Here is a 23,550-nt window from a genome sequence, read left to right on the forward strand (position 1 = left end):
AAGTATATTGGCTTGTATATTAAGTGATATACTGCACAGCATATTATAGAGGAGTTAGCATCAGGTGGTTGTGTTATGACTGACTGCTGCTGTTAGGACGCTGGTCCCTGTAGGGATCTCAGGTCACACAGTGTCAGCTACTTATCCCCCTCCTGCACCCTCCATCTGCTCCTGTGTTCGTCTTCTTCATCTATGTGTTGTCTGCTAATGCCTATTCTCCCTGTGACCTCTATGCCACTCTGGATCTTCAGTGACGTTGGGGCTCCACCAGTTGACTATTGGTCCCCTCATGCTCTTTTATTCAGTGCTTTGCTTTTCTGTTATTACAGTGACACTTGGGGACATTTTGACGTTGTGGCTCTCTGTCCCCACCAGGCAGTCATGCTATTCACCCCCCTCACCCTCCCAGCAGATGATGTCACTCTGTCCCTCTCCCTCCCCCTGGTCCCATGACTCTGTCTCCTGATCCCCCAGAGCCGCCTGCGTGCTGAGCCTGGTCCTGCCCCAGGAGGGGGGGGAGCTGCCAGTCGGATCCAGGCAGAGATGCTTCAGTTGGACCTGATAGATGCCGGCCAAATCCCAGAAGAAGAGATCTTGCCTCCAGTGGAGCCCAGGCCAATTCTTCAAGCAACTATGGACACCTACAGACCTAAGAGGCCTACAACTCTCAACCTGTTTCCACAGGCGCCACGCACACAGGTAAGTTTCATGAGTCTGCCATGTTGTTTTATGTGTCACACGCCAATAATAAAATACACACTGTGGTTATGTTATAGCCACCTTTAAGGTAGGTTAGATTGAGTCTTGACACCTTCACGGAACTGCCACCCAGTCTAAGAGATTTGCTGTGAACTTATGTTACCCCTTAGACCGTGATACCCCATCCTCCGTCCTATCACTACTACTACTATCCATACATTGAAGTCCATAAGGCTGGAAGTAACCAAAACTGTATAACAGTATAGTCATGTTCATACTGTGATGGGGAGCATTTGCATCCTATATTCCTTAATAATCTGCGTTACAACGGGTCATTGCTGAATATCTTGTAAAAAATGAAAATTTAAGTCCCTTGGGGCCTGCATAGAAATGGTTTTACAACTACTAGGTTCAATACTGACACCTTATACACACCATCATAAGGCTAATTTATCATGGGCTCCTGTTTACTCTACAGTGCTATATCATATAAATGTGGTTACACCCACCACACCGGGGTAAATACAGGATATTTCAGGTAAATTTCCGGATTTTTCCTTTTTTTTAGCTAAAAAAACAAAAACGAAATATACATTAGCGTAGTGCCAGTATAAATGGTGCCATATAGTGCTTAACAGGAGAGGAGACGGGGAGGTGGCATACCTCCCCGTATGCAAAATTTATCAAAGAATAGGGCAAAAACAAGCTGAAATTCCGCAGACGTGCGCAAAGAAAAAAAAAAGGCGCACATTGATAAATGTGTCACTAAATGCCTCTATAAAATTGCCAGATAGTGCTCAAGCAGCCCTACATAATGACCAGATAAACAGTGCTACACAGTGCCAAGAAAAACATAGTGTACTCAAAAACAGGCGACCTTGTTACAATGCTCCATAATAGGAGCAGACACAGTAATATATTTGTCTCCTCCGCCATCACTGTCCTTTGCCCTTTGGGACAGTCAGTGTTTGCTTATATGTGTCAGAAGAAAGAAATCTGGACCCAAGACAGTCCTATAGGTTTATCAATCCTGGACTGTCTTCTGAATGATGATGCTATGATTCCTGTATATTAGATGATTATATGAATTATTGTGGACTGTTGAAGGGCGGGGAAATTAACTCAATAGATTTTTTTTCCTAAATTGAATCTTTATTGTCCCTCTGAACATCTAAATTTTAGGGAAGCCGGCACACATGAATGTCATACATATATGTAATAGGGCATAATCAATGCTTATACATTATGTATGTATTCCCAAGGATATAGCCAGGCACTTATATGTAGTATTTTATATATTGTCATCTATTTTCCAGACATTGAGCCATTTATATAGTGACTGTACTGGAATGCAGAAGCATCTAACCCAACATGTGGCTATAATTTTATAGGTGCAGTTATTCTATAAGCCTCTAGGGAAGCAGAGCACTGTTCATCCTGCGCTTCCTGGTTCAGTTATATAATGTCACAGCTGCGGTATCATTTAGGGCCAGTCTTATCCTGTATGGTACTATGTGTGGATACTACTTTTCCATTATACACTATCCAAATAACTACTTCATGTTGTGAAATTTTTTTTTGTATTATACAGTGCCTTAATAGCAGTACCAACATACAGGTCTATACATCAAATAATCTACACAATGTCTAAGTAATACCGCCATACAATATTACACATAATATTAATATTTGTGGTGTTTTTTATCTTGGGTTCCAGAGTTCCTGTAAGCGTGCACCAGGCACAACACTTGCCAGTATTAAAGGGGCACCCCAGCGTGGGGGCTATTTTGGCATCTGGCCGGGGAGGAGGTGGCTGAGAGTAAAGACGTCCACTCGTGACGTCTCAAGTCCGCTCAGCCAGTCAGTGACAGAGGCGGGATCCGTTGAGACATCACGTCTCGAGCCCGCGTCAGACACCAGGAAGCGGCCGGGACCGGAGCGCCGCGATACGGGACCCGCCGCTGGAACCGGGGAGAAGAGTGGACGTCTTTTCTCTCAGCCACCTCCTCCCAGGTGAGATCCGAAAATAGCCCCCACGCTGGAGTATCCCTTTAAAGATGATGGCACAGGCCCTAATGGGGCATTCTCTAGGTTATTGAGTTAGCAGTGCCATATTAAGGGAATGTGTCACCATAAAAACGTTGTTAAATCTATCAGTGGTATGTTATAACACAAGTGAAGCTGAGCAGATCAATATGTAATTTTATGGAAATCACGGCCGGAGTGTATACACAGGGTATACACTCCAGCCGGGATGTCAGTTTTCTGTGGCTGCTATTCATTGAATAGCGGAGGCAGAAAGCCCTGTCAGTGCACCCTATGGAGCGAGCGGCTCCGGCCGCACGCTCCATAGTGTGCAGTGGGGAGTTCTGATGCGGGTGTGCAGGTACTGCACTACCGGCCGTGATTATCTTTTCCGAGACCGGCCGTTCCGTGACCTGGCCAGGTCATTTTCATGGAGACATTTTCATGGAGACAGTTTCCCTTTAAGCAACTATGTGATGTCATTTAGGCAAACGCTGCATCTAGGTGTATTCCCTAGTCTATTGAATCGCTGTAGAATTACAATTATATTGAATACCTTTCAATTCCCTAGGTTGAGTTAGCAGTATTATATAGGCAACTATATGATTATATTATTTACACTGTTTCAGTGTATTTGGGTAAAGTGTATCAGTGTATTACTTATAGGGCATTATATAGTATGCCATAAGAAGGGACATCAGTGGGACTCATAGACCCTAGGCCCAGTGATCAGCCAATGGTACATCATCTCTCAGGTTAGCAGGTTGAAAAATCCTCATTCGTCAACTACTCGTCTCCCCGTGCAATAGGGGATTTGCAGCCGACGAATGATAGAAGAATAATGCTGCACAATGTTTCAGAGCTTGTTCATGTGGCCCTGACCAGACAATACTTGGCGTTTGTATCATGGTCTGTCGAAAAAAAGGGCCCTAAGTAAGATAAGTAAATTTTTAGGCCAGGGATAAAGGGATGAGGAGTGACGAATTTCTTGACAGCGGCTTTATGTCCCAACATATCAGAATATCCTGTGACGGACGATGGCGTTTGTCTTCCTAGACGAGTAATCTCTGCTAATAGAAAATGTGTAATCCTTTCAGGGGCTGCTAATGGGATGAGTAAAGGCAAATGGCTTTATCCCCCCCCCCCCTCCTTGCTGGCCCATGACTTGCAGTCAGTCAGCTTCCTTGTCTATACTCCTCTCCTCGCTCTTTAGCTGTCATTCTCCTCTTTCTTCCTCTGCCCCATTAGCATTGGTTGCCATAGTTACAGTAACTGGGAAATAGCAGCTCTGAACTCTGTTGAGTCATCTGAGATCCCAGTGCCTGACACCGTCCCCCCTCCCCACTCACGCCACTAGCCGTATAGCCCAGAAAACACCATAGCGATGACCCATGTCTGTGGGCGTTTTGTTTTTTGCCTCCTCATTTCACAATTTCTAAAGAAAATGCCACGTACTACTGACTAATGTCTATGTAGTAGATTACTGAGGCCTGCGGAGGAGATTAGTTATCCCATTGAACGTGGTTACACTCAGCCTTGTCCTGGACTGAGGTGGCTGATAACATAGAGTAGTAACTAGCATACAAGAGGAACTAGAGAGGTGATAGACGTGAAGAACATGTAGCACATGCCCCTTGTGTCCATCCTCCTTATCCAGCCCTGTTAATGGGAACCTGTCATCACTTTCATGCTGCCTGAACCACAATGCATTGGGACGGTGCCCAGGAGGTAGACAGGTTCTCTTTAACAGGGCTGGATTATGAGGATGTGCGAAGGGGCATGTGTCCCATGTTCTTCACCACCATAGGGACCAAGAGGGCCTCCACCACCCTCACTGTCCAGTTTTTCTAATCTACTTATTAAAATCACATCTGGATCACTAGTACTATAGTGGTGTCAGGGGACCAAATTATGTTTATATGGGAGCCATATATGCAGGACCACTTTACCTATAAGTGGTATGGGGTCAATGCAAAATCTGTCAGAGGGTCTTCTAAGTATCATGCATAGTTTGGTTTCCCTTTATAGGAAAGAGGGGCCTTGAGGACCTGACTGCTCCAGGGCTTCAGTGTGTTCTCTTTGAACCTTTATAGCCGTATATATGTCAATGAGTTTCCAAATGGAAATCGTTTTCCATTGACTTCAAGGCTGTTCACGTGATGCTGAAAAATTCATGTGGGTTTTCAAAAATAATGAAAAATAATAACATGTCAATTATCTGCACATTTTCACATGGATTTTTCTTTTGTTCCATTGAAATCAAGTCCCAGTCTGATTAGTTATTAGGTATCAGTTTAGGTCATCAGACTGGGACTTGTGGTGATAGTACAGACACAAAAAAAACCCGGCCATAATGTGGTGTCCCACCACGGGTGTTATTAGTATTTTACACCCCTCGCAAAAGGCTGTACTTCAAGTAAAAGTGGTAATGAAGTAGTACCTATGTTTTGCCACTAGATGCCGCTACTGTATGTAACTGTACTTGTATATTGCACAGCTGTAGTAAGTAAGGGGTTATTGTGTGTTGTAATTTGCACACCAATGAGAGCCCTCTTTTCTCTTGACCTATCTCTGTGTTCCTTTTCCTTGCACTTTCTTCTCCACCACTCACAGGGGACATTACACCTCCTGTGGGAAGTTGTCACATGGGGAGAGGAAGTACACGCCCACACTTAGTGAGTCTTACCTAAGTCTTGGGAGAAGACACAAGATAGGAGGGTCCCTGCTGTAGTCCAGCTGGGCCCTGGCTTTGCCAGGTCCCCACTCCAGTCCGTGTTCAGTGTAGTCTAGTCGGTGGTAGTGGATAGACCACATGGGAGACACAGACACCAGTTTCTTGAAAGCAGCACTTCTACTCAATATGCAGTGTTAAGTCACTCAGGAGAGGACAAGTCAGAGATCACCCCAACCCACGCCCTGAACATTGCAGTGCAGGACAGTATCCTGATAAAAAAAGAACTGATCCGGATAGAGCAAAGTTGCTAGAAGCCTATGTACCCTATCTCGCAGCGCGGGTGTAACCAGATAAACTTGGCAACTCTGCTCAACTCAGGTAACGAGGTCTGGGGCTTGTGTCACCCTTATAGGACGGGTCACCCGACACTGTAGGGCAACTGGTGGTATAACGACACCGGCACAAGTATACTTCTACTTTCAAGTCTTCAGTATTCTACTTCTTCTTCTTCTAAAGTTCTGGCAGAGCACACTTCTACCCTGTGTTGAAACCCTCTGTACAAACTCCTCTCTACTACTCTGAACCTGCAGTACAAACTCCTCTCCACTGTTCTGGACTCTCAGTACAATTCTCAGCTCTTCTACCCTAGAGGCTCTCAGCACAGATTCTGTTCTGTTACGGCTACAGTCTGCTATCAGCTTTTGTACAAAGTATTCTCACAGTAAACAAGATTTATTTATGGTAACAGGACTCAGTGCTTATTGTTCCGGCACCTACACAGTAGGTGCCGATACCAATAGTCCGGGTGGGTCACAACTCCACTCTGTACCACCATGATAAGTACCCAAGGGACCCCCTCACACCGGGAGGTTACCAACCACAGGGGAAAGGATATAGCCAGCCTCTCTAAAATAAAAGCAGGTGTGCTCCCATAACTGTGTGCCCCACTGGCATCATGACAGTACAACTACAGGCTGAGCTGTATTCCGACCAACCACCACAGTAGTGGCGTCACACATCACCATGTGGCAAGTGACCGGTCGAAGCCCACGCTAAACCACGCAGGGTGTAGTAATGTTTCCTTACAGGGAACCTGTCATCACTTTCATGCTGCCTGAACTACAAGTCATCAGATTGGTCCCCCGTGGCTTCTCTCCGTCCCATAAGTCTTGATTGGTATATTGCTCCTTGTTTCCGAATAGGGAGAGATCTATCAATCAAAGTTGGTGGGGTGAAAAGAAGCCATTAGGGACGTGCCTGATGACTTGTGGTTCAGGCAGTATGAAAGGGATGATCGATTAAAGGGAAACTGACAGCAGATTAGATCATCAGCATCAATATTCATTAGTAGGCCGTGGTGGCTGGGATAGAACAGTGCACTTTGGGTGGTAGCCCCGCCCCCAGTGCACCAAACTAGCTAATAAACTACAAATTTACCAAAAAGCGCACTGAGGTTCAAGGTAAGGAAACTTCCTTCATCTTGTGCACTAACTGCGGGTTAGATGTGTCTAACCTGCTGTTATTTTCCCTTTAAGGTCATGCGGACATGTTTATTGAAGTAAAGTCTAACTTTTATACTTTTTACAGGACACTTTAAATAACAACTCCCTGGCAAAAAAATACAGCTGGCAAGATAGAGTATCCCGCTCCAACTCACCACTGAAGACAGGTAAGTGAGATAGAGACTTAAGTGTATACGGCACAAGTGAGGAACTATATATCATCTTGTTGTGTGATGATATTACTGGATATGAGACGGCATAGACCATGTACTCATGCTGAGCCAAACATATGAGGTAGCCGGACAGCTGTCAGCCAACAGCGATCTGAAGTTTACGGCAAGCTTCAGTCTCCGACTTTTCCTCTTATCTCAGTGTTCTGACTGGTTTGACTTACTAAGAATTCTGGGAAAAAATGTAAAATTGAAAAAAAAAACAAAAAAAAAAAAACTTTTTTTGTAGTTTTTTTAATGTTCATGCATTTTGCATTCAGCAAGATTTTATATCACAACATGTACTGTTTGCAAATAGTGCCCCATATGGCCACCGAGTGATGCCAAAAAAAGGCAAGCCGGCAGCATCATCTAGTCCCACAACTAAAAATGCAAACAATTATAGAGCCCTTGTGCCGAAAGTGAATCTGAAGGAGAGATATTGTAACAAGAATAAAGTTATCACGGTGGAGGGATGGGGAGGGCGAGTATTTTAAAGAATTTTTTCTTTAATGGTTCCACCATAACAGAAATTAGCCTGTGTGATTGGAAACAAAGAGAGTTATGCTGCGTTTACACGGAACGATTATCGTGCGAATTCGCACAATAACGATCGAATTCAAACGATAATCGTACGTGTAAACGCAGCGAACAATCAAACGACGAGCGAGAAATCGTTCATTTTGATCTTTCAACAACTTCTCAAATCGTCGTTGATCGTTCGCAAAAAATTCGCAGATTGTTCCGTGTGAACAGTCGTTCGCCGATTTAACCAATGTGTGAGATAGGCTTTAAGCGATCGCAAAACAAATTTGCTGATCGTTATGAAAAAAAAAAAGTTACTCCAACATCGTTAATCGTACTATTGTGCGAATTATCGTTCAGTGCAAACGTAGCATTACTGTGGCCAAGCTATTTCTTCACCACATTGTGCTGTCCAATGTAGGTACAGTGCCTACAAGTAGTATTCAACCCCCTGCAGATTTAGCAGGTTTACACATTCGGAATTAACTTGCCATTGTGACATTTGGACTGTAGATCAGCCTGGAAGTGTGAAATGCACTGCAGAAAAAAAGAACGTTATTTCTTTGTTTATTGTTTTTTAAAATTGTGAAAAGTTTATTCAGAGGGTCAATTATTATTCAACCCCTCAAACCACCAGAATTCTGTTTGGTTCCCCTAAAGTATTAAGAAGTTCAGGCACAAAGAACAATGAGCTTCACATGTTTGGATTAATTATCTGTTTTTCCCGCCTTTTCTGACTATTTAAGACCCTCCCCAAACTTGTGAACAGCACTCATACATGGTCAACATGGGAAAGACAAAGGAGCATTCAGAGGCCATCAGAGACAAGATGGTGGATGGTCACAAGGCTGGCAAGGGGTACAAAACCCTTTCCAAGGAGTTGGGCCTACCTGTCTCCACTGTTGGGAGCGTCATCCGGAAGTGGAAGGCTTATGGAACTACTGTTAGCCTTCCACGACCTGGACAGCCTTTGAAAGTTTCCTCCCGTGCCGAGGCCAGGCTTGTCCGAAGAGTCAAGGCTGACCCAAGGACAACAAGGAAGGAGCTCCGGGAAGATCTCATGGCAGTGGGGACATTGGTTTCAGTCAATACCATAAGTAACATACTCCACCGCAATGGTCTCCGTTCCAGACGAGCCCGTAAGGTACCTTTACTTTCAAAGTGTCATGTCAAGGCTCGTCTACAGTTTGCTCATGATCACTTGGAGGACTCTGAGACAGACTGGTTCAAGGTTCTCTGGTCTGATGAGACCAAGATCGAGATCTTTGGTGCCAACCACACACGTGACGTTTGGTGACTGGATGGCACTGCATACGACCCCAAGAATACCATCCCTACAGTCAAGCATGGTGGTGGCAGCATCATGCTGTGGGGCTGTTTCTCAGCCAAAGGGCCTGGCCATCTGGTCCGCATCCATGGGAAGATAGATAGCATGGCCTACCTGGAGATTTTGGCCTCCACTCCTCCATCAAGGATCTTAAGATGGGTCGTCATTTCATCTTCCAACAAGACAACGACCCAAAGCACACAGCCAAGAAAACCAAGGCCTGGTTCAAGAGGGAAAAAATCAAGGTGTTGCAGTGGCCTAGTCCGTCTCCTGACCTTAACCCAATTGAAAACTTGTGGAAGGAGCTCAAGATTAAAGTCCACTTGAGACACCCAAAGAACCTAGATAACTTGGAGAAGATCTGCATGGAGGAGTGGGCAAAGATAACTCCAGAGACCTGTGCCGGCCTGATCAGGTCTTATAAAAGACGATTATTAGCTGTAATTGCAAACAAGGGTTTTTCCACAAAATATTTAACCTAGGGGTTGAATAATAATTGACCCACACTTTTATGTTTAAAATTTATTATAATTTAACTGAACAACATAACTTTTTGGTTTGTAATATTTATGCATCTATTAATAAATCCTGCGCTTGTTTAAAGTTTGAAGGCTCTAACTTATCTGCAACTTATCAAACCTGCTAAATCTGCAGGGGGTTGAATACTACTTGTAGGCACTGTATATGTCTGGGCAATTTCATTGTATATGTCTGGGCAAATTGCATAAAAATTACATACTATGCTGTTTTATTTTTATTTTACTGGATCCTGATCTATGGAAAGTCTGCGTTATTCCTCCCAGCAAATTACCTTTATCAAATACAGTTGAAACCACTGAAACGGAGGTCTAAAGGACTCTTTTAGCCTCCATCAGATTATGGGGGTATATGAATACATTTACCATAGGGAGTCAGCCACAGTCAATTCCCCTTTGTGAACCACTGTAGTGCCCCAATAACAGTGTCAGGCCTAGCTTGTGTACTTGAGCATCGCGAGTCACAGTCAGTGCTCATATTATAGTATCAGCCACCATAAATGCCGTAGTAACAGTGTGTGCTTTAGTTGGTGTCTCCATAGCACTGTAGACAGTGACCACCTAACATAACAATAATTTACCTTCACGTTATCTTATAGGAGATACAACACCATCCAATGAACACGTATGTCTCAGTGATGAAGGGAACCCACCAGCTGTGACACAGGACCGCGGGACCTCCACCGATACCCCATGCAGACGTCACAATACCACCCAGAGTGCCAACGACCCCTCTGGACGTTCTACTGCCAGGTCACGCTTAGACCTTCATAGAGACCGCATCCGCTACCAGACAGATGTAAGATTGGAGCCTACGGAAGAGATATTCCTGACCCCCGTTCAGAGGTGCTCGGACCCTCCAGAACCAGAAAGACCATTTGTATCACAGGCTGGACCCTGCCGCATGTCAACCAGCTCCGATGCAGACATTAATATTCGGCCTAACAATGGGGGCAGACAACAGTTGTCTATCAGTGAGGAGGAGGAGGAAGGGGAGGATGGGGTGGGCTATCTTGCGTGTCCAGGAAGGGTTGGTGGTCCACGAGGACTTCAAAGGTCATCGGTTAGCTCGGACACCAGTGGCTTATCTTATGACTCTGTTAAATACACGTTAGTGGTTGATGATAACGTACAGCTACAGCTGGTCAGTCTACGGCAATGTTACGCTGGGTACAGCGATGACAGCGACAGTGGCACCGTGTATGACAACTGTGTATCCTCACCATATGAGTCAGCCATCGGTGAGGAATATGAAGAAGAAGAAGAGGAGGAACAGGTGGGGGCGGCTGGGAGGGAGGGAAGCAGAGTGCGTAGGTCTATGTGCCTATCGGACACCTCTTCTCCAGATGGCGATGTCTCCTACTCCAAAAAGTTCCTCAACGTCTTCATGAATGGACGGTCTCGATGTACGAGTGAGTTTACGAGTGAGATAATTTGTTCTAATCTACTAGTATATTTCTTATTTATGTGCCGTTCTCGTGTGTGTGTATATAGGGGCACATGTATTACAGTATAGGCACTTAACCTTGTGAGCTTATATCTGCACCAGATGTATCCAGGGTAGCACATGACATGTTATAAGTTTATCTTAGTACAGAAACTAATATAAGGCCCATACCGTACCATATTCACCGTTGGTTGTCACCCCCTTACGTAAATGGCATGCAAAGTTGGTGTGAAAACTAACATAAATTTGACTATTTGAGCCTTGATGGTATTACACAGAAGATACTTTGATACATGTGCCGTACTATATATTTATAAAATTATATAACCCTAGTAACCTTAGTCTATGTGTGGAAAGATTGATTGTTCCATTGATAGATAGATACCATCAAGCAAAATAATGGTATCTCACTAGTGAAATCATTATGATCAGTGGGAGTCGTCTGGCCCATTTCTTTCGTAGGATCAGTCAACAATGATCAGTTACATTCCTAGTGATCACGTTATGGGATGAAAAAGTACTTTCAGGGTGCCTTCACACACATCGGATCTGCAGCAGATCCGCAGCAGATTTGATAGTACAGATTTGATGCTGTGTTCAGTTATTTAGATCAAATCAGCTGCGGATCTGCTGCGGATCCGCAGCAGAAAATCCACTGCGATTCGGTGTATGTGAAGCTAACCTAAGGGTAGCTTCACACGTACCGTATCGCAGCTGATTTTTGTGAAGCTACCCTTAGGGCCCTATTCCACAGGACGATTATAGTTCAGATTATTGTTAAATCGTTCGAATCTAAGCGATAATCGTTCGTTTGAATAGCAGTTAACGACTAACGACCGAACGAGAAATCTTTGATCGTTTAATAAGACCTGGACCTATTTTTATCGTTGCTCGTTTGCAAATCGTTCACATTGAATAAGACGTTGTTTGGTCGTTCCCAGTAGTGACGAACACAATAGCGACGACAAGACAATCGCAAGAACGGTCATAAGTAACGATTATCTTTCTATGCAAATGGGTGAACGATTTCAGGTCTTTCGCAATAGCGGTCGTTTGGATCGTTTATCGTTAACGATTATGCAAACAATAATCGTCTCGTGGAATAGGGCCCTTAGGCTATGTTCCCACATCTCGTGATAATCACGGTTGTGAATAATGATCATGATCATGAACAAGGTGACCACCTTCCCCTGCTATGTAAGTGGGAACATAGCCTAAAAGTATTAATTATGCAGTGTTCGGTTCCAGCTGCTGCAGAACATCATGGACTCCCAAACACGCAGAAAAAAACATTGTCTATTTGTAAATTTAGAGACATTGGGGGAGATCTATCAAACATGGTGTAAATTGAAACTGGCTCAGTTGCCCCTAGAAACCAATCAGATTCCACCTTTCATTCCTCACAGACTCTTTGGAAAATGAAAGGTGGAATCTGATTGGTTGCTAGGGGCAACTGAGCCAGTTTCACTTTACAACATGTTTGATACCCCTATCCCTGCTGTTTGCAGTCAAAAGTTCTGTTCTCCTCTTCACCCTGGGATGTTACTCTTCTTCCATCCACTGTGTTAGAAAAAAAAAAAAAAAACCTTTAACATGTCATAGTGGTGCTAAGTGTGTTCTCTCCCAGCTCTGTGCTACATGGAAATTGAATTCTATGGGCCCGTCTCAGTCACATGCACAGAGAGCCGGAGTGCTCATCTGTGTGCTTCTTTCCACACTTGTTCTAGTGTGTGTTTGGGGTCTGAACACATAGGGGGACATTTATTAAGTCCGATGTTTTTTACGCCGGACTTAAAAATGTCCCCGCATCTCTGGCGCTACCAAGATTTATGTAGAGGCGGACTGCCTCTACATAAATCCTGTGCGCTCCAGTGCGCACGGCCGAAAACCTACACCAGCTGAGGGCTGGAGTAGGTTTTCGGCGAAACTTTAAGAGAAAAAAATAATGAATCGCGCGGACTCTGAGTCCGCGCCCCCCATTCCGCCCCCTCCACACCCCCTCCCCGCCCCCCCCGGCATACCCGGCGGAAAGTGCAGTTTTGCGAATATTTTATTCGCAAAATGGCCGTTTTGCGAGTAAAATATTCGCAAAACGGCACTTTCCGCCGAAAATCAAAGATACACCAGATGATACATGTCCCCCTTAGACTCCAGCTAAAAGTTTTTTAAAGTGACAGGTACACTTTATGTTTCTAATATTAGGGTCTTAAAGGGAAACTAACAAAGAATATAAACTATTGATATGTCGCCATTGCTCACAAGGTGCTGAGGATGAAGGTAAGATTCTTATAGTTTCTGTGCTATTAGCAGTTTAATCTTTATGCTTATTAGGATGGGTCTGCGCTCTCCAGTACACCAATCTGACGCGATCTGTTGATATTCATTAGGAGAAGCAGGCAGATCAGTGCGCCAAGAGCAGTAGTCCAGCCCCCAGTGCCTAATTAGCTTAAAGATTTAACTCCTAATAGCAGAAAAACTGCACCAAGAAACTTACCTTCATCCTCAGCTCCCCGTATGCTATAGGGGCATGTCAGCAAGTTGGTAACTTCTAATCTGCTGATAGTTTCCCTTTAAAGAGACTCTGTCAGCTCACGCCGGGAGCCCTCTCTGATCATCCTTAACGGCCGCATGACAGGTATACCCGTCATGCGTCTTTAAGGGGTTAAAGAGACTCTATCAGCCGGTTTATGTTATCCTTACTCAGGGTAGCATAAACTAGTGACAGAGAAGCTGAACACAATGATGTATCACTTACATTGTTCTGTTCGCTGATCCAGAGTTATCCTCCTAAATAACATGGACAATAAATAGTCCTCTGCATTATGTGCATGAGCCCAGTAGTCCTCAATATTCATGAGAAAACCCGTTCACCAGCTGCTGATTGTCAATTATCTATCCATGCTGTGTATAGGCAGACTGCATTGACCTCCATAAACTCTCTAACAAGGCACATACCCCTTACCGCCAGGAATAAAGACACGCACAACTTCTTCCTTTGCTGGGTGGAGATCGGCCACAGCTTTTATTAACTTTCTCAACTTTAAACCTTAGTAACCCGGCACTCTCCAGTGCCAACTCAACCGATACAACAGCCGTGGTATGCCGCCGGCGGACTCCCGCCGTACATGTCTGGCTGCTCCGAATCATCCTCCATATAATATTCAGGCCAAGCTGTGACTTACAATAAAACCTTAGAACAAACAATCATGGCAAAGAAATCTCCATTTTTCTTTTTTTTTTTTTTTTTTTTGTGTGTATACATATATGTCTTTTTTTTTTTTTTTTTTTTTTTTTTATATATATATTTTTTTTTTTTTTAAAAGGAAAACATAACAACAGGGAGGGAGGGAGGGAAACGCGGTAAGTGGTGGAGAGGGTTGTGACAAGGGAGCCAACCGTATATATATACTGTGCCCGCCTCCTCACCCCCACAATCGTCTCCATAGGCCAAAAAGACCGCGGCAGCACAGGATTGGGTGAGGGGGCGGGCACAAACGTGGGAAGGGGAAGGGGAAGAGAGAACAAACAGGGCAGGCAAAACTTTAACCCATTCCTGGCGGCACTCAGCATGCGGCAGCAAATATTTAAATATGGAGAGTGGCACATGCAGTCCGCCTGCACCCTCCTTAATTAGTCGGGCTCAATACAGTCACCTGTCAATCAGCAGCTGGAGGGCGGGAGGAGGTGTGTGGCAAGAATCCTATTCTCCTGCATATTAAGAGAACGGCTAAAAAGAACAATGTAAGTAATACACTGATGTTTTTATTATATATATCACTAGTGTATGCTGCCCTTATTTAAAACAACATAAACCTAGTGACAGATTCCCTTTAAAAACATAGTCTTATTGTGACTATTCTTGGACTATTTTCCAAACATATACTGACAATGGATCCACCAGCAACACATTGGACCATATGTCGGTGTCCCTTTCTGGCAGGTTGCCAACATATAGCCTGAAAAAAGCCTAAAAAAGAATGGGGCCTAAACTTGGCACTTTCATGCCTTACATGGGCAAATAAATCAAAGGAAGACCTCAGCAAAGATTTCTACCACTTTATTTGTGCAAATGTGAGGGTCTCATCATGAGGGCCCCACTGTTAAAAACCTCTGCTATGCCAAAAGTTTATGATAATAAATAATAGCTAACCTTTAGCTTACTGATCAGCTTCTGGGTTTCCCATCAAAGATCCAAAATCTTAACCATCATTTATTGCACAATATTTTAAAGGGGTACTCCGAGAAAAAAAATTTTCAGATCAACTGGTGTCAGAAAGTTATACAGGTTTGTAAATTACTTCTATTTAAAAATCTCAAATCTTCCAGTACTTATCAGCTGCTGTATGTCCTGCAGGAAGTGATGTATTTTTCCCAGTCTTACACTGTGCTCTCTGCTGCCACCTCTGTGATAGGAACTGTCCACATCCCCATAGAAATTGATTTTAAATCAGTATTTTTTCCCCTCTGGAGGACCCCTTTAATACCTAACTGAAATTCTGATTCTATTGTATATTTTTGCCTTGCTTGTTGGTTTAGTAATGTCACGTTGTTGAGTGTAGTGGATTGTGCATGTAAACCTCAGGCTATGTGCACGCACAGTTTTTTTTGGTCTGTCCTAATTTTTTTTTATTGAACTTATTAAGGAAAAAATATTTATAGAGATAAGTGCAACTCATTATGCTTAAAGGAGAAGTCCGACAAAATTTTTTATTTAAGTATTGTATTGCAGCCCAAAGTTATGCAAATCACCAATATACACTTATTATGGGAAATGCTTATAAAGTGCTTTTTTTCCTTGCACTTACTACTGCATCAGGGCTTCACTTCCTGGATAACATGGTGATGTCACTTCCTGGTTAAAATGGTGATGTCACGACCCGACTCCCAGAGCAGTGCGGGCTGTGGCTGCTGGAGAGGATGATGGCAGGGGGACACTGAGGGACACAGGGCACTGGAGGGACACTGAGCATCCCCCTGCCATCATCCTCTCCAGCAGCCACAACCCACACAGCTCTGGGATTCGGGTCATGCCATCACCATGTTATCCAGGAAGTGACATCACCATGTTATCCAGGAAGTGACAACACCATGTTATCCAAGAAGTGAAGCCTTGATGCAGTAGTAAGTGCAGGGAAAAAAACACTTTATAAGCATTTCCCATAATAAGTGTATATTGGTGATTTGTATAACTTTGGGGGGGCAATACAATACTTTAATAAAAATTTTCGCAAGACTTTTTAAGTCTGATTATTCGGCATTTAATTACCGGTGGCTGAAGAAGTTGGGTGCAGCCCTAGGGAGTTCAGGAAATCATGGATACAGCTTATGGCTTGAGTATGCTCGAGTTGTGCTCATCTCTAATCCCTTAGTACCCACATGGTTGAATTTTACATCCAGCATTTCTTCTTGGTTGTTTACTTACCAAAGAACAGTTGTACTTTGACTCCATTTTCAGGACGTAAAATGCAGCTCAAAAAACGCAGTGTGCACAAAGCCCTAAGCCAAGTAGTTCATGTTTCAATGTTTGTGGGATTTGTGGCTTTTATCTCAAGTTTTTGGGAAAGGGGGGTTAGCGGTGTAATGTTTTCTAGGGGCCCTCAGTTTTTAATCTTTTTAGGTGCAGATTCCTTTGGCTTGTTTTCGTGCCTGATAAATGGAGAGGAGCGAGAACAGACTCATCGAGCTGTATTCAGGTGACTTCACTAATTGCAACATAAAGGGGGACATTTACAAACGGTCTGACAGGGGTGTACGCCAGGGGGAAGGCACAGATTTGCCCCTTCTCCCTGGTGTATGCCTGCCATATGCCCCACTCGCCCAATGGGCGGGCAGGGTGAGCTAAGGGGGGTCAAGGCAAGGCGGAGAGGATGCGTGTCCTTCTCCTGCGCCTCATTTATCAGGATTAATGCCTGCTAGCAGGAGTAAATCATGATCCAATTCGACACCTTCTGGAAGCTGGGCAGTTTCGGCGCCCGGCCAGCCAGATTCACTAATTCAGTAGGGGGAAAGGAGGCGGGGCCTAATTTAAGACCGGCATACGAGTCCCCCCCATAGTGTGTACGTGGTCCAAGGTAAGATTGGCCCACCAGAGCATCATAGGTCCTCTATGCAGGAATGGGGAACTTTCGGCCCCCCAGCTGTTGTAAACCTACCATTCGTATCATGCCTGGACAACCAAAGCTTGTTGGCCAATGTCCAACACTGTCTTGGCTTCACTGTACTATAGAGAGTGAATGGAGTAGTAGTTAGTCATGCACTCTGCTGCTCAATTCAATGAGAAAACAGGACCCTTTTCTTGTGATCAGTTGAGGTCCCAATGGTGGATCAGTTCCTGCGGATAGACGGTAAGTTAGACTCTTGAGTTAACCCCTTTAGTTTTCTTCTTCTTGTTAGTAAACCCAAATGAACACTGAGATTCCAACATTTCTAATTTTACCTTTAGATTTAAAAGCCTCTAGTATGTTATATATGTTATATGTTATAAAAGACCTCTCACTGTCGTTTCTGAGTTCTGTGGTTCGCCAAGAAGGGTGCACGGCAAGGCGGAGAGGATGCATGTCCTTTTCCTGCGCCTCATTTATCATGATTTATGCCTGCTAGCCAGCCATAGACTTCAATGGGACTTTGGGGGGTCCATGCTAGAGGGGAAGACGCTGAGATTGATAGAAACAATCAATGAAGAATATATATGTTACAAGATATGTTAATGTTTATATTGCATATCAGTACCCTGCTCATTGTACCTTGATTGGCAGATTTATGCCCCGTCACCCCGGGGAACTGGAGCTGGAGGCAGAGGACCCACTGCTAGTGGAGGTTAAGGCTGAAGACTACTGGTATGAGGCCTATAACATGAGGACCGGGGAGCGCGGTATCTTTCCTGCCTACTATGCAGTTCAGGTGGCCAAGGACCCGGACCACCTGTCAGGTAAGCGCTCTTGTCCACTACTGGTTTTAGTATATTTGGTAGCAATGTTTACTCCAGAGTTTACACATCACAAGGCGACCTGTGAACTCATTCCTATTGTGTCTTGTATACAAGGTCGTATGGGCCGCAGAGGTCGCTCCCACAGGTGCTATATGGCCCGCGGAGAGGGCCCCATTCCAGGTTGGTCCTATACCCTTTCTCTATGGGTAATTTGAATCTGTATCCTATACAGTATAGGGCCCTTCCTCTCGAAAGGCATTGCAACATTAGAGGAACAAATGGGCAGCAGGAATGGGCACAAAGGTTAAACTTGCCCACCAGAAATGGTAAAGGGGTTCATGGACCCTCCTGTCCCCATTGTGTGTTTTTCTAAGTAATGTCCTTGCTTTATCTAATAAAGAGGATATCCCAAGATAAGTAACTGATCGATGGAGGTTTGACCACTGGGGGCGCTGTATTTTCAGCAATATAGTGAGTTAATGGAGTAACGGTAAAGTATACATTCTGCCTTTCCATTCTCTCAGAAACTAGAGAGCTATGTTCTCCTGATCAGTGGGGGTCCCAATGGTGGATCAGCTCCTGTCGATGGATAATAACTTATCATCTTGGGATAACTCCTTTTAGTTTTCTTCTTCTTGTAAAGTTTGCAATTTACTTCTGGATTAAAAAGTTTCGGGTTTGTTATAAGGAATTTGTATTATTGTGGCTCCATAAGCTTTCTGAGTGTCCCTTTGAGCTAAGACATCCCCCAAGGTGGTGGGCTAGCCATAGATTTTAAAATGACCCTTACCTGAGTGTTGTATAGAATAGAGGGGGGGACACTAAGAATGATAATATATAACTTTCTATATGTTTTCTATATACCTTTGAGTCCTCATAACACTGAGTGAATGTGTTTGCCTACGGGGAGAGCTGTCAATCATCATTTGTGGGCGGGGTTATAAAGACGTGTGGGTTTGCACAGAGCTGTCAATCATCATTTTTTATTACCACCTCATTTTGCATAGCTTTTGAAGGGGGTTTCTGTACTCAAAAAGTACACAGAATAGGGGAAAACAAGTGTATCACAGGGACTCTTTCCAATCAAACACCTGTATGGCTGACACTTCATTCACTTTCTATGGGTCTTCTTAACATTGTAAGTGCTGAGTTCTGCAGTGTCTGGAAGCCTCATAGAAAATGAATGGAATGTTGACCGCTGTTCTCATGATCGTGATTGAATCCCCACTAATAAGCTTTTTGAGTGTAGAATACCCCTTTAACTAACTTTTAGGTCTATGTCTTTTATGTCTTGTTTTTTTAGTCATTTTATTCAACCTATGTTCTTATGTACTGTTCTTTCATAGCAGAAAATAACAAGATTTTAATGACGAAAAAAAACGAATAAACTCTAAGTACAATGTATATTAAACAAATCACAAAGTCATTGTTGTTATTATTGTAAGGTGGAAAGAATTGTTCAAAGTGGAATTCAGACACACATCTTAAAGGGAACTTGTGGCACTGAAAATGCTATCTGAGCTGCAGGCAGCATGTTATAGATCAGGAGGAGATGAGCGGATTTATATATAGTTTTATAGGAATATATTCAGTAGAACTTGTCATTTACCAATCTAAACCTCTGATTATTGTTGGTTCAGCAGTCCAGTGGGCGGTCCTACTCTGCGATTGACAGCTTCATCTGTATAGGAATAGGAATGAACAAAGTTCTACTAAATATTTTCCTACATAATCATATATGAATCTGTTCATCTCCTCCCTCTCTATAATTTGACACTAATTTCAGTGTAACAAGTTTCATTTAAAAGCATAACAGTATTGGGGTGTTATGTGTGATATGAGTGGATGTGCAGGGATACAAGTTCTCTTTATTATAATCCGGTTTGTAACTTCTTGCAGAAACCCGGGCCTCAGATTGGTTGGATCAGTTTTGGGTGAAGTTTCTTGGGTCCGTGCAAGTTCCCTATCACAAAGGGACTGATGTCCTGTGCACTGCCATGCAAAAGGTAAGAACATCCACTCTTCTTAAAGGGGCAGTTAACGTAAAATCTGCATTATATAAAAGCAGATAAAATCCTGACCAATCTTTTTTTTTTTTTAAACACCTTTAAAAAAAAAAATATATATATATATATATATATATACAATATATATATATATATATATATATATATATATATATATATATATATAGTCTTCATTATCCCCTGTGTTCCAACTTGCTTTGCAGGATGGATTTCTAGAGTTACAATCTGACTATATACCCTGGGATATTGGCTTTAGTACTGTAGTGTCATGTGCTTTCTAGCATGTTGTCATGTTGGGAGGATCCTGTTGTTCACAGGGTATGCAACACTGCCTCCTGCTGGCACCAAACAGAAATATCCATGAATCTAGTTGTACACAAAATAATTGGGATTAGGGGGGTCCAAACATTTAATCCATGGTAAACTGTTTGAAACTGAAGGAAAATTGACATTTTATTTCTGCATTTCCTATAATAAGATGGTTTAATTGTTTTCTGTCTTGTTTTTTTCCAGATTGCTATGTCTCGTCGCCTTACAGTGCTGTCAAACCCTCCATCTAGCTGCGTATTGGAGATCAGCCTAAGAGGGTTGAAGATCGCAGTGCATGGGGAAGACCCTCACGATCACAGCCAGGTACTTCACCTTCCTCTACCTTATCCTATTTGTGAATATATGATTATATATCTTTACCATGAGAACTGTGAATCTGTAGAACAGTCTACCACAGGATCTGGTCACAGCAAAAACAGTAGAGGGCTTCAAAACCGGCCTAGACAAGTTCTTAGACTAAAATAATATATATGCATATGTATAGAACCTATCACCCCTCCCCCTTCCCTGTATCCATCCCCTCCTTGGTTGAACTTGATGGACATGTGTCTTTTTTCAACCGCATTAACTATGTAACTATGATTTTATGAAAGGGTTGCTGTATACATCCATGTAGTCCTTAAAGGGAACCTGTCATCACTTTTTAATGCTGCCTGAACTAAAGAGTCATTGGAGCAGTCCACAGGTAATTCTCCCTCCCCCATCAGCTCTGATTGATAGATCTCCTCCTGTATTGGTATAGGCAGAAATCTACCAATCAAGGTTCCCATAGGGCGGAAGTCACACAGATAACTTGTGAATGAGACAGCATAAAAGTGATGACAGGTTCCCTTGAAATTTTGTAACATTTAGGGGGACATTTATGCCTGGGCCACGCCTCATTTATCATGCAGTCCTCATTAACCAGATGCAGGCCGGATTCATGCATGCGTCTCATAGTGAATGCGGCCGTGTAAAGGGGGCCAGACCTAAATCCCCCCCCCTTAGTGTATTTGAAATTTAGAGCATAACAATTTAGAGGCTTTTCTTTTTAACTATACTGGAAAAAAAACAACCTTATGCCTATGAGGATCGCACCTTTTCAGTTGTTTAGGCTACTGTTATAGGAGGGAGTAGTATCCTTTCCTGTCATGTTCCTAAATTCTAGGTCCTTTGCCTTGGAGTGGTCCCGCATTGGAACCATTCCCATAGGACCCTGTGCTCACTTTGCACTTGAGCAGATGGAACTGTAAGCTGATGTATAACAATGGCGGTCCTTCCCAAACTTCCTATGTCTGCGTAAAGACCAACACCAAAAGTGTGCACTTAATACTCCCAGTAATACCACAGGCCAAGCAAAGTTAACCTTCTGCTATACAGGGGCCTAATGGATGTCCAGGTACTTCTGCCCACACTAATTTTGCTCATCACTGCTTTTGCCATTGTTGTCTTCTTTTCCAACAGGTGAACACATGCAGCCATTTCTTCCAGTTAAAGAATATCTCATTCTGTGGATACCATCCTAAAAACAGCAAGTAAGTAACATGAGTGTGTGTTCAGTATGAAGATATTTAAGCGGACCTGTTAGCAGAAGCAAAGGCAGTGTGTAATAGGGCTTCTTACCATGAATCAGGGGATATAACTCTTATTTCAATCCGTCGCTCCAGTACTGAGATATAAGATTCTGAGGTTTTATTCAAATTGGGAGATAAAGCCCACAGGTGTTCCCTAGGCCCAGTGGCGGATTAAATGTACCCTGGGCCCCGGGCTGTCCACCCAACCTGGGCACCCACCCCCGGTCAATCCGCCCACATTATACTCCGCTACTGCCCCCCCCCCCCTTCGCTGTCCCCAATAAACACTGCCTGCCTCCCCTCCCTTGCTGCTCCCAGTAAGCATTGTCCACCCCACCTCCACTGCCCCCAATAAACATACTGCCACTTGGTTTCAGGAGAGGAGGGAGCTGATCTTATAGGGGAGGTCGCAGGGTCACAGCAGCACAGAGGATGTCAGGAGTGGAGGGTGCTGATCTTATAGGGGAGGTCACAGCAGCACAGAGGATGTCAGGAGAGGAAGGTGCTAATCCTATAGGAGAGGTCCCAGCAGCACAGAGGATGTCAGGAGAGGAGGGTGCTGATCTATAGGAGAGGTCCGAGCAGCACAGAGGATGTCAGGAGAGGAGGGCGCTGATCTAATAGGGGAGGGTCACAGCAGCACAGAGGATGTCAGGAGAGGAGGGGGCTGATCTTATAGGGGAGGTCGCAGCGTCCCAGCAGCACAGAGGATGTCAGGAGAGGAGGGTGCTAATCCTATAGGAGAGGTCCCAGCAGCACAAAGGATGTCAGGAGAGGAGGGTGCTGATCTATAGGAGAGGTCCGAGCAGCACAGAGGATGTCAGGAGAGGAGGGCGCTGATCTAATAGGGGAGGGTCACAGCAGCACAGAGGATGTCAGGAGAGGAGGGGGCTGATCTTATAGGGGAGGTCGCAGCGTCCCAGCAGCACATAGGATGTCAGGAGAGGAGGGAGCTGATCTTATAGGGGAGGTCACAGCAGCACAGAGGATGTCAGGAGAGGAGGGGGCTGATCTAATAGGGGAGGTCGCAGTGTCCCAGCAGCACAGAGGATGTCAGGAGAGGAGGGCTCTGATCTTATAGGGGAGGTCACAGCAGCACAGAGGATGTCAGGAGAGGAGGCTGCTAATCCTATAGGAGATGGTCCCCCTCTTCCCCCCTTATAGATGGTCACCCTCTTCCCTGCTTATAGATGGTCCCCCTCTTCCTTCCTTATAGATGGTCACCCTCTTCCCTCCTTATAGATGGTACCCCTCTTCCCCCTTATAGATGGCACCCCTCTTCCCCCTTATAGATGGTACCCCTCTTCCCCCCTTATAGATGGTCACCCTCTTCCCTCCTTATAGATGGTACCCCTCTTCCCCCTTATATATGGTCCCCCTCTTCCCCCTTATAGATGGTCCCCCTCTTATAGATGGTCCCCCTCTTTCCCCCCCCTCTTATAGATGGTCCCCCTCTTTTAGATGGTCCCCCTCTTTTCCCCCCTTATACCCTTATAGATGGTCCCCCTCTTTCCCCCCCCCCTCTTATAGATGGTCCCCCTCTTTTCCCCCCTTATACCCTTATAGATGGTCCCCCTCTTCCCCCCCCCCTCTTATAGATGGTCCCCCTCTTTTAGATGGTCCCCCTCTTTTCCCCCCTTATACCCTTATAGATGGTCCCCCTCTTTCCCCCCCTCTTATAGATGGTCCCCCTCTTTCCCCCCCTCTTATAGATGGTCCCCCTCTTCCCCCCCCCTCTTATAGATGGTCCCCCTCTTCCCCCCCCTCT

At 44.3% G+C, this 23,550-nt stretch overlaps 1 protein-coding gene across 3 annotated transcripts in view; it reads left to right on the top strand.

Moving 5' to 3' along the window:
* Window positions 1-23,550, top strand: part of MAPK8IP1 (mitogen-activated protein kinase 8 interacting protein 1) — a 61,840-nt gene that overhangs the window by 33,920 nt on the left and 4,370 nt on the right. For 2 of the 3 annotated variants that reach the window (XM_069968217.1, XM_069968218.1), the window contains exons 3-10: window positions 475-699; window positions 6,986-7,067; window positions 10,097-10,909; window positions 16,562-16,637; window positions 17,700-17,872; window positions 19,772-19,878; window positions 20,413-20,532; window positions 21,673-21,743. In XM_069968217.1, the coding sequence (XP_069824318.1) occupies window positions 475-699; window positions 6,986-7,067; window positions 10,097-10,909; window positions 16,562-16,637; window positions 17,700-17,872; window positions 19,772-19,878; window positions 20,413-20,532; window positions 21,673-21,743 (1,667 nt within the window). Of the gene's footprint in view, window positions 1-474; window positions 700-6,985; window positions 7,068-10,096; window positions 10,922-16,561; window positions 16,638-17,699; window positions 17,873-19,771; window positions 19,879-20,412; window positions 20,533-21,672; window positions 21,744-23,550 lie in introns of all 3 variants that reach the window. The other variant, XM_069968216.1, reaches the window with a different exon arrangement.

The sequence above is a fragment of the Dendropsophus ebraccatus genome, chromosome 4 (assembly GCF_027789765.1).
Source record: "Dendropsophus ebraccatus isolate aDenEbr1 chromosome 4, aDenEbr1.pat, whole genome shotgun sequence".
Taxonomy (NCBI): domain Eukaryota; kingdom Metazoa; phylum Chordata; class Amphibia; order Anura; family Hylidae; genus Dendropsophus; species Dendropsophus ebraccatus.